This window comes from Osmia bicornis, chromosome 7 (genome assembly GCF_907164935.1).
Source record: "Osmia bicornis bicornis chromosome 7, iOsmBic2.1, whole genome shotgun sequence".
Classification (NCBI taxonomy): Eukaryota; Metazoa; Arthropoda; class Insecta; order Hymenoptera; family Megachilidae; genus Osmia; species Osmia bicornis.
In genome coordinates this window covers 11,600,459-11,612,119 of record NC_060222.1, presented here as the reverse complement: position 1 = coordinate 11,612,119, position 11,661 = coordinate 11,600,459, and the positions used below count along the sequence as shown (strand labels likewise).

The window sequence follows — 11,661 nt, the reverse complement described above, 5'->3', positions numbered from 1 at the left end:
TTGTTACGTGAACACGAGATAAAAGTCAATAGGGTGATGGCTAAACTTAGAGAAGCAAATCTATGCTTACAACCTGACAAATGCCAATTTTTAAAGAAAGAGGTGGTGTTATGTATTCGCTACCAAGCGCCTTTTCAACGTCTCTTAAACGCCATCGGTCGCATACCTGCGCTAGTGACTCGCTGGTCACCCTTTGTACAAACGACCAGCGGCCCTGATTGGCTGTTGCTGGCTTCAAGAAACAATATATAAGTCCGGTATCTGTACGACAAGTTCATTCCAAGAATCAGCATTACACGAGACAGAACTCTATCGAAATAAAGACATTCTGTAACCTATTATCTAGAACACTCTCGCTTGATTTTTAAAACCTTCCTACTTGGGAATAACTCTCAAGCCGTGCTGCCTTCAAAACGAGAAACGAAGAGCACGACACAACATTTTGTTCCTTCGAGCCGGATACAGTGACTTGGAACTGTGATCCGCATCTATCATCCACGAAACAACTATACGAGTGTTTCGGCACCTATCACTGTTTGAACAAACGGTGTTCATCGTGCTGTGTCCGGCAGCGAAGCGGAAGACAGGGCAGCCTTCAACAAGAAGCACCTTCTCCCCCTGCTGGACATTTTGCAACAATCAGAACTGAAGCGGAACGCAGCAGATCTCTCACATCAGGAGCATCTCATCCCCCTTTCTGAATCAACATCATAGTGTTGACAGCACCATCCAAAGTCAACAGGAACCAATGGTATCATCACTCTGGTAAGTCTTGACTCACCTTCCTTTACGAACTACACAGTTTATTCGTCCTCTCAGTGCCTCAATTTCGATTACAACAATGTCCATCGAATTAAAATCGTTAACCAAACAACGCGCTAATGTTAAAGCTCAAATAACTCGCATAAACAACTCAGTTAGGAAGACAGAAAAACTAGAAATTCCCTTCCTAGAACTTCGAAAACTGAAACTGGAGGATTATTATAATAACTTTTCGTCAATTCAGGATCAAATAGAGGAAAAAGATGATAGTTCAGATCAGGCTAATATTCGCGAAGAGTTCGAAATTCTCTATTACGAATGTGCAGATTTTATAAGTAGCACGTTGTATCAACTTAGTAACCGCGAACCTAGCAAGGCATCAAATACTACCAATGCATCGAGTCCGTCAGGTCCAGTCTCACAAAGTATTTTCCCTAAAATACACATCAAACAATTCAACGGCGATTATGCTGAGTGGCAAGGCGTTTATGATACCTTTCGGTCTTTAGTGCACGATAATGCGTCCATTCCAGTTACTCATAAATTTCACCTATTAAAATCTTATTTGACGGGTACTGCAGCCAGTGTAACAAATTCATTAACCGCTTCCGAAGAAAACTACTCGGTTGCATGGGAATTAGTGCAAAAATGCTTTAATAAACCGCGCAAAATAATCCAGAGTCACGTTCGGGCATTATTCGAACTACCCGATGTCGCGAAAGACACTCCGTCGTCATTGCGCACTGTAGCGGAAGGAGCACAAATGCATGTAAACGCATTGAGAGTTTTAAATGCATCGATAGATTGTGATGAATTACTTATTTATATATTAACTGCTAAACTAAATAAGCACACGCGCACTGCCTGGGAGCGCTCAATTGAGGATGATGAAATGCCTACATTCAAAGACCTTCTGTCATTCTTAAATAAATATTCACGCGATGACGAACCAGTGCAATTAGTAACACATAATCAAAATATTGGGCAACGAAAACGTGTTGAGGGGCGCGACATTAAGGTAAAACCGCGAGCCAATACATTTGTTAGTACTCGTACGTTATCGTGTCCTCTGTGTAAGCAAAATCATTATGTAAATCAATGTCCAAATCTTTTAAATCAAACTCCTCGTGAGAGACTGAAATTGGTTAAGTCAGCTAATCTTTGCATCAATTGTCTTAGAGATAATCACGCCACCCCACAGTGTCGTTCGAGTATGTGTCAGAAATGTAATGGAAAACATCATACGCTACTCCATTTTTTGGATAACGTAGCTGTAACGATCGATCAGGCAACAAGTTCGTCTGCAAATCGTAATGTAATTCCTTCGGTAGCTCTAGCATCCTGTGGAAATTCTGAGATTCTTCTAGCCACAGCCTGCATCAAAATCTTAGACAAGGATAACCAGGAACACGAATGTCGCATTCTTTTAGATCCTGGTTCTCAATCCAATTTCATAACTGAAAGACTAGCAAATTCTTTACGATTACCAAAAACTAAAATGCATATACCAGTACCAGGCTTGGCTCAGCAAGTAAATCAAGTTAATTATTCGGTTCGCGCTCAAATAAAATCTAGGGTCACGGAATTCTCGTGCGAAGCTAATTTCTTAACTTTACCAGTAATAACCAATCAATTACCTTCGCGATCAGTAAATGTCAACAACCTACAAATTCCTGATACAGTACAGCTCGCAGATCCTAACTTTCAGAAACCTGCAGACATTGATGCTCTGTTAGGGGAATATCTATTTTATCGACTCTTACGTGCCGGGCAAATACGACTAAAAAATCGAACCGCAGTATTGCAAGAAACCCAACTAGGCTGGATTGTTTCGGGAGAAGTAGGGATTAATTCAAAAACAAAACCTACAACAAATTGTTTCGTGACAACAACTCAGTTAGATTTCCAAATTGCCAAATTTTGGGAACTTGAGGAGTATCCTCATAAACAAATCTTGTCTGCCGCGGAAAAACTTTGTGAAACTATCTTCAAACAAACACTTGATCGTGATCCAACTGGTCGATATATAGTTCGTCTACCTTTCAATGAGAAAAAGTCCCAACTCGGAGAATCGCATGCTATAGCGTTAAGACGATTTCTGGCATTAGAACGGAGATTACAATCCAATGTAGAATCACTTCAGCAATATTCAACCTTTTTAGAGGAATACGAAAAATTAAATCACATGACCGACATAACCAAAACGGCTAATACCGAGCAAGGGTATTATTTACCTCATCACGCGGTGATAAAAAATAGCAGCCTCACCACCAAGGTCAGAGTGGTATTCGATGGCTCTGCCAAATCTAGTACCGGAATTTCTTTGAACGATACTCTTATGGTCGGACGAACAATTCAAGAAGATATTTTCTAACGGTGCTAATAAACTAGAAGAAGCTACGACACTTAGGGACCAATTAATCGAGCTTTTGAACTCAGGAGGTTTCCATTTACGACAGTGGGCTACAAATGAACCTTCTTTAATAGTACCCCTAAGGGAACGGTCACTCGACGAATGCTTTACTTTAGATTCAGAAAATATCAAACGGACCTTAGGTATATCTTGGCGGCCATTAGGAGACACAATTAACTACGAAACATCAATAGAGACCATTGAATATCGTGCAACCAAACGAAACATATTATCCAAAATAGCTCAATTGTTCGACCCGCTAGGTTTACTCGGGCCGGTAGTCATAAAAGCAAAAATAATTATGCAGCAATTGTGGAAGTGTGGCTTAGGGTCGGACGATCTCGTTCCATCATCCATATACTCTTCTTGGAAAACCTATACCGAACAACTTCCACTGTTAAACAAATTTGCCATACAACGCGAAATTGTGATAAAAAATACTAGGGAAATTCAATTACATGGTTATTGTGCCGCTAGCGAGATAGCTTATGGAGCATGCATCTACCTCAGATCGACGGACTCTCAAGGACTCACTATTGTTCGGCTCGTAGCCGCGAAATCCAGAGTTGCTCCGCTTAAAACAACTTCCTTACCTAGGCTAGAGCTATGTGCAGCCGAATTACTTAGTGTAAGCCACTTCCTTTTTGAAGGCACCTGTAGCCGTTACTGCGTCGAAGGCGAGTCCGGACATGCCGTTGAGAGTGTTTTGTCATTTTATGCTTTTTCGAGAAAGCACGGAAACGCGTAGCAACAGTTCGGCTATGCCTCTCGTTACGAACGAACGCATGAACCATTTTTACGAATAAAACCATTCCGACCATCCTTACAGTCTCAGAAGTGGGATAAGTGACCTCAGTGATTTGTTGAGCAAGTTTTAGTTAATTTTGTGTTGCGTTTATCGACAAATTCTGGAGTTTTTGTGTCTTGCGTTTTTACTTTTGTGTTACGACCTTTCGTTACGTTACGGATTCTATGAAAGTAGAATAAGGAGTGACAGGAGTTTTGTGGTTTTGATAAATTGCGGTGTGGTATTTGTGTTTCAAATTTTGCGTTCGTTAAGAAAATGGTGGCCGAACAAAACAAAGCTTTACGCGAACTTTCTCTCGTGGAACTTCGGGAGATGTTACGAGAAAGAGGATTAACTACCAGCGGAAATAAAAGTGATCTGATAATTAGACTGTTAGAAGCCGATCCGCGATTGGAACAGGGTGTGCCGGTACAATTCGAAGCAAGTCGGGAAGAAACGGGCGCCGACATTGCAGGGATAAGCGGTGTACCGACGGACGCGGACCCATGGCAGGAAAGAGAAAGAGAGCTGATACGAAGGGAACAAGAATTGACAGCGCGCGAAAGGCAGTTGCTCCAGCGAGAATCTGCGTCGCCGTTTACCGGAAGTGTAAGCACACAAGTGACTACGAATTTAAGGACAATTTCGGAAATGTTGCGGGAGTTCACGGGTGAATCGTATGATTTTGACAATTGGAGACAACAGGTGGAAGTTTTACGTAATAGTTATCAATTGGATGACAATTCAGTCAAAATTCTGATAAATCTCCGACTGAAGGGCAAGGCTTTAAAATGGTGTCAGTCAAAACCAAGCCATTTCGCAATGTCCGCTACCGAATTGCTCGAGGAGATGAAGGTAGTGTTTGATCACCGACCGAGCAAGCTCGCGCTACTCAGAGAAATGGAAGCCCGTGCGTGGAACAGGAACGAGACCTTTTATGATTATTACGTGGAAAAATTAACATTAGCAAACCGAATTAACGTGGATTCCGAAGAGCTGGTGGATTTATTAATTGATGGCATTCCAGACACGCGCCTAAGGGATCAGGCACGAATGAATTGTTACGGGAGTGTCGAAGAGCTGTTGCGAGCATTTAAGAAAATTGGGCTTGAAGAAAGCGTTCAAATAGACCGGAAGAAATTGACGGTTCCCAGGCAGCCAACGAAGGAGGAGACAGCAAGCAAGGAGTTGCGGTGTTACAACTGTAACACAACGGGGCACATTAAGAAGAATTGCCTGAAACCATTGAGGACATGGGGATCGTGCTATCGTTGCGGTAGCACCGAGCATCGAGCGAACAGCTGTACCTCAACTTCGACGTCCAGGACAGCGAGAGCAGCGTCGGCAGCGAGGACTCCAGAGGGGGCTACTATGCATCTCATTCAGCCAGGCTCACCTCAAGAAGCGTTTGTAGTACCAGTTTCTTTTGTAACTAGCGGAAACCACGGTAGGCAACGACAAATTGAAATTTCAGCGATGTTAGACTCGGGATCGCCGGTAAGCGTAATAAAAGAAAATCTGTTAGAAAAAGAATCTTATGAACATGTTTCGCCGAATGATTACGTCTATTGTGGTGTTAATGGATCGCGGTTAGAAATAAAAGGCATTTTCGAACAAACGGTAAAGGTTAATGGCTCGCCGATTAAAATCAGGTTTTTTGTCGTACCGGAGGGTACCATGTCGTTTGCCGCGATACTTGGACGCGACTACATTTTGTCTCCGAACGTGAATATTTCTTTGGGAACGGAATATAAAATTGAAAACGTAAATACCGCAGATAGCGAAACGGAAAATTTTGTAAAAGAAATTATGAATATTGAGGTAAGCGATGTAGCGGATTCTCCGGCGGAAAACTTGAATATTAACCAAGAAATTTCAGAAGAAAACAAATCGAAAATTCGGAACATTTTTGCGCGTCAATATTTAGAACCAAAGCGTCCGACGGAACCGAAAATAAACGCAGAAATTTCGCTGTCGATTAAAGAACATCAACCTTTCCATTTTTCTCCGCGAAGATTGTCGTACTTTGAAAAAGAGGTGGTTCGTAAAATTTTGGACGAGCTGTTGGAAAAAAACGTTATCCGGCCCAGCAGTTCAGAATACGCGTCGCCTATCGTACTTGTAAAAAAGAAGAACAACGAGTACCGCATGTGCGTAGATTACAGGACGCTTAATAAATCTCTGTTAAAAGAAAACTATCCTCTACCTCTGATTGAGGACCAGTTGGATGTTTTAAACAATAAGAAGTATTTTACGCTTTTGGACCTGAAAGATGGGTTTCACCACATACGCGTCGCGAAAAGTTCAATTAAGTACACTGCTTTTGTTACGCCCCTGGGGCAATTCGAGTATTTAAAAACGCCGTTTGGCTTAAAAACCGCGCCAACGCGATTTCAGAGATTTGTTAATGAAGTATTAAAACCACTTATAGTCGCCGGCGATGTAGTTGTATACATGGACGATTTTCTAATTGCTACGGAAACGATTGAACACCACTTGCAAACACTAACAAAAATTATGAGATTACTTGTAGATAATAAGTTGGAATTAAGGATTGATAAATGTAAATTTATGTTCTGCGAAATAGAATATTTAGGATATTTGATTTCTAAAGAGGGAATCACCCCCATTAAACGGGGCATCGAAGCCGTGTCAAACTTTCCGTTACCAAAGAACGTGCATGATGTACGCGGTTTCATTGGCTTGTGCTCCTACTTTCGAAAATTTATCGAAAACTTCTCAATATTGGCAAGACCTCTTTACGGTCTCTTACGGAAAAACGCCACGTTCAAATTTGAAGCAGAGGAATTAAAAGCTTTCGAGGTTCTAAAATCTAAATTAATAGCAGCACCAATTTTGTCAATTTACGATCCTCGGGATGAGACGGAGCTGCACACGGACGCCAGTGCACTTGGGTTTGGAGCTATTTTAATACAAAGAAAATCGGATATGAAAATGCATCCAATTTTTTATTTTTCAAAAAGAACGTCAGAAACAGAAAGTCGATACCATAGCTTCGAGCTAGAGACATTAGCTATAATATACGCACTCAGACGTTTTCGTGTTTACCTGTACGGAATACAATTTAAAATAATTACCGATTGCAATTCTTTGACTTTAACATTAAGCAAAAAGGAAATAAATCCGCGAATTGCAAGATGGGCTTTGGAGCTGCAAAGTTTTGATTACGCGGTAGAATACCGGAAAGGTACGCGAATGGGGCATGTGGACGGTTTAAGCAGAATTGGCATCGGAGTAATTCAAGACAACTCGTTTGAATTTAATTTGTGTGTATGTCAGAATCAGGACCCTAAAATTACAGAAATCCGCGAAAAATTAGAGAAAGGCGAAGACTATGTTCCTCAAAATATGGAAACTAACATTTTGTTTAGGTATCACGATCAATTGAGCCACATGGGGGTGGATAAAATTTGCGAAAACAGTTCGAGACATTACTGGTTTCCAAAATTGAGAGAAAAAGCCCAAACCCATGTGAGGAATTGTCTCAAGTGTGTAGCTTATTCGCCGCATTCTGGGAAATCCGAAGGATTTTTGCAACCACCGGAAAGAGGAAACATGCCATTTGAGACCGTACACGTAGATCATTGTGGACCGTTAGCAGTGGGAACATGCGCAAAGAAATATTTGTTAGTTGTTGTGGATGCGTTTACGAAATTTGTAAAGTTATTCGCAGTTAAGTCAACTACTACCGCTGAAACGGTAAAACATTTAGAAGAATACTTCAATAACTATAGCAAACCAAAAACAATAATTTCGGATCGCGGAACGTGTTTTACCTCACAAGAATTCAAAGATTTTGTTGATAGGCTGCAAATCGAGCATACTCTAGTCGCTACGGCTTCGCCACAAGCTAACGGGCAAGTCGAAAGAATAAATAGAATCATCGTACCCATGATTGCAAAGTTAACGGATCAAAAGAAATGGTATCAAGTTTTAAATGACGCGGAATTTGCATTAAATAATTCGGTAAATAAATCGACGAGGGAAACCCCAAGCAAATTATTGTTTGGAATTAACCAAAATGGTAAAGTTACGGATAATATAAAGGAATATTTAGATCAAGCAAATGAACAAGAAAGAAATTTAGAAATACTTCATGAAAAAGCGAGTAGGGAAATCAAAAGATCACAGGAATACAACAAAAAATATTATGACAAAAAAAGAAAACTGCCAGTTAAATATAAGGTAGGCGATTTAGTAGCAATTAAAAATTTCGATTAGACTCCCGGAGTTGCGCACAAATTAATTCCACGTTTCAAAGGCCCTTACAAGATTATTAAAGAATTACGTAATAATCGTTATATTGTGGCAAACATAAAGGGATTTCAATTATCTCAAAAACCATACCAGGGCGTATGGGAGCCTGCGAATATGCGTCCGTGGCGTGCAGTCACTGACTAACCGTTCGTTAGTTCATTCTCCTTTTCTTTTTATTATTATTATTTTTCTTTTCAGTTCGTTTATTATTATTATTCAGTTTATTCATTTATTTTATGTGTATTTACGTAGTTTATAGGCTCCCCGTTAACATTTTTCTGTATTAAACAAATTTTTTTTTGTATTTTTGGTAGTACGTAAGGTTTAATTTGTATCAATGTTGTAATAATTGTAATGTAATATTTGACCGTGTACAAGGACGAGAGTGATGTGTTTGAGAATTGTTCGGGGACGAACAAATTGTCAGGAATGGCCGAGCTGTAAGCCACTTCCTTTTTGAAGGCACCTGTAGCCGTTACTGCGTCGAAGGCGAGTCCGGACATGCCGTTGACAGTGTTTTGTCATTTTATGCTTTTTCGAGAAAGCACGGAAACGCGTAGCAACAGTTCGGCTATGCCTCTCGTTACGAACGAACGCATGAACCATTTTTACGAATAAAACCATTCCGACCATCCTTACATTAGTAAACTTTTCCGGGCTACCACCGCAGCGTTAAGGTTATCATTCGACTCTTATCACTTTTGGTCAGATTCCACAATAGCTCTACACTGGATCAAATCACCCCCACACACATTAAAAACATTCGTGGCAAATCGTGTCGCGAAAATTCAAGAACTCACCAACAACCTAGATTGGAAGCATATAATATCCTCCGACAATCCTGCAGATTTTATATCTCGAGGACAATTACCAGCAGAATTTCTTCAAAACCATTTATGGTTGTCAGGCCCTGCGTGGCTTTCTAAGGACTCTTCAAATTGGCCTAAACTCTCTATACCTGCTATCGAGGTACCTGAACTGCGTTCGGTTACCACACTAACTAGTTGCATTGACACTACAGGTATCTTCGAGAGGTTTTCATCGATAATCACCCTTCAACGGGTCATTGCCTATTGTATTCGTTTCTGTACAAATGCCTCACAACGTGTAAAAACTACGGGGCCTCTGTCAACAAATGAGCTTCAAAGAGCTCATAACCTAATTATCAAACGCGTCCAGGCATCCTATTTTTCTAAAGAGCTAGAGGATTTGCAAAGAAAAAATAGAGTGTCGAAAAAAGCAAGTTTCTTACGCTGTCTCCATTCATAGATACCGAAGGGATAATACGCGTAGGCGGTCGCGTACAACAATCAAGCATTCCATATTTTCAAAAACATCCCATACTTTTGCCGCGATCAAGTCATGTCACGTATCTGATAATTAGAAACGAACATAATAAGCAATTACACACTGGGATATTAGGAACGTTGAACGCGGTAAGACAAAGGTTGGCCCGTGGACGGTAAAAACATAGTCAGACACATTGTCCGAAAATGCATCCGATGTTTCAAAGTCAACCCAGTAAACGTGCCAGAATATTCAATGGGTAATTTACCTAAGGATCGGGTAATGGCAAGCAGACCGTTTCAGGTAGTCGGAATTGATTATTGCGGACCCTCCTTTATTAAAGAAAAACGATTTCGAAATACGAAGAAACTAAAGGTTTACGTGGCGGTATTCATTTGCTTTGTCACAAAGGCAGTCCACCTTGAATTGGTGAGCGACTTGACGACCGATGCATTTATGGCTAGTTTAAAAAGATCTTTTGCTAGACGCGGTTATCCACGAACTATCTATAGCGACAACGCGACAAATTTTATAGGCGCAGAAACAATCTAGATGAACTCCAGATTCTGTTGAAATTGAAAAAACATCAACAGACAATTTCACAACAACTAGCAAATAAGAGCATTACCTGGCTCTTCTCCCCTCCGAGAGCTCCACATTTCGGAGGTTTATGGGAAGCGGCAGTTAAATCCTTTAAGCATCACTCTGTTCGCACGATTGGCGATGCACTATTTACCTATGAATAGCTAAACACTTATGTTATAGAAATTGAGGCAATATTGAACTCCCGTCCATTAACACCATTATCTCCCGATCCAAACGATTTTACCGCCCTTACCCCCGCTCACTTCCTGATAGGTGAGTCATTGACATGCCTGCCAGAGCATGATCTGTCCATTGTGCCAACTAATCGACTCTCAGCGTGGCAGCACATTCAAAGGGTTAAGCAGCACTTTTGGTCCAGATGGTACAAGGAGTACCTAAACGAGCTCAACATCCGCACAAAGTAGCACACTAATTTAGCAGCTCAATTAAAGGTGAGAACCTTGGTGCTTCTTAAGGAGGACAACCTACCACCATTGCGATGGAATCTTGGCCGAATTTGTGACCTTCATCCTGGAGAAGATGACATCATCCGTGTGGTGACAATTAAGACCAACCATGGAACATATAGACGGAGTGTAAAGAACATTTGCCCATTACCGATTAACACTACAGATTCACCCACCGAGATTGAAGCATGAGTAATTACGCTACCTTTCGATCGAGCATACAGTCGAACGAGAAAATGTAATATTGCACAACATGTCTAAGCTCAGACATCCAACATTAACCAATCAAACACAGACTATAACTCTACCTCTACGATGTTGCATTGTACATTATGATAACCATCTCACCTTGTATATACCCATTATTTATTGTATCTCAAACATTAGTTATAAGCCATTTTTTATACATCATTCATGATCATCTTGTATCACTTCTGTATTACGACTATCATATCTGTTATACATAATCTATTATTGAACAAAATTGTTCAAGGCGGGCGGCATGTTATGTATTCGCTATCAAGCGCCTTTTCAACGTCTCTTAAACGCCATCGGTCGCATACCTGCGCTAGTGACTCGCTGGTCACCCTTTGTACAAACGACCAGCGGCCCTGATTGGCTGTTGCCGGCTTCAAGAAACAATATATAAGTCCGGTACCTGTACGACAAGTTCATTCCAAGAATCAGCATTACACGAGACAGAACTCTATCGAAATAAAGACATTTTGTAACCTATTACCTAGAACACTCTCGCTTGATTTTTAAAACCTTCCTACTTGGGAATAGCTCTCAAGCCGTGCTGCCTTCAAAACGAGAAACGAAGAGCACGACACAACAGGTGGCATACCTGGGCCATATAACTACAGAAGACGGTGAAAGACCTGACCCAGCAAAAGTTGAAGCGGTCAAAAAATTTCCCATTCCGAAGACTGTCGAAAATATCAGACGATTTCTCGGACTATGCGGATACTATAGACGATTTATTAAAGACTTCTCTAAAATAGCCAAACCATTATCCGACTTGGCAAAAAAAGAACAACAATTCGAATGGTCCAGCCAGCAGCAGCAAGCCTTCGAATTCT

At 40.9% G+C, this 11,661-nt stretch overlaps 1 protein-coding gene across 1 annotated transcript; it reads left to right on the top strand.

The window, feature by feature from the left end:
* Positions 1–841: 841 nt before the first annotated feature.
* LOC114881317 lies at positions 842–3,136 on the top strand. The gene has a single exon (XM_029198062.2). It carries the CDS (start codon positions 842–844, stop codon positions 3,134–3,136), a length of 2,295 nt encoding a protein of 764 aa, XP_029053895.2.
* Positions 3,137–11,661: the final 8,525 nt, after the last annotated feature.

Bases quoted from the DNA above. Each gene is read 5' to 3' on its own strand.
- LOC114881317 (XM_029198062.2), top strand. From the start codon at position 842: ATGTCCATCGAATTAAAATCGTTAACCAAACAACGCGCTAATGTTAAA.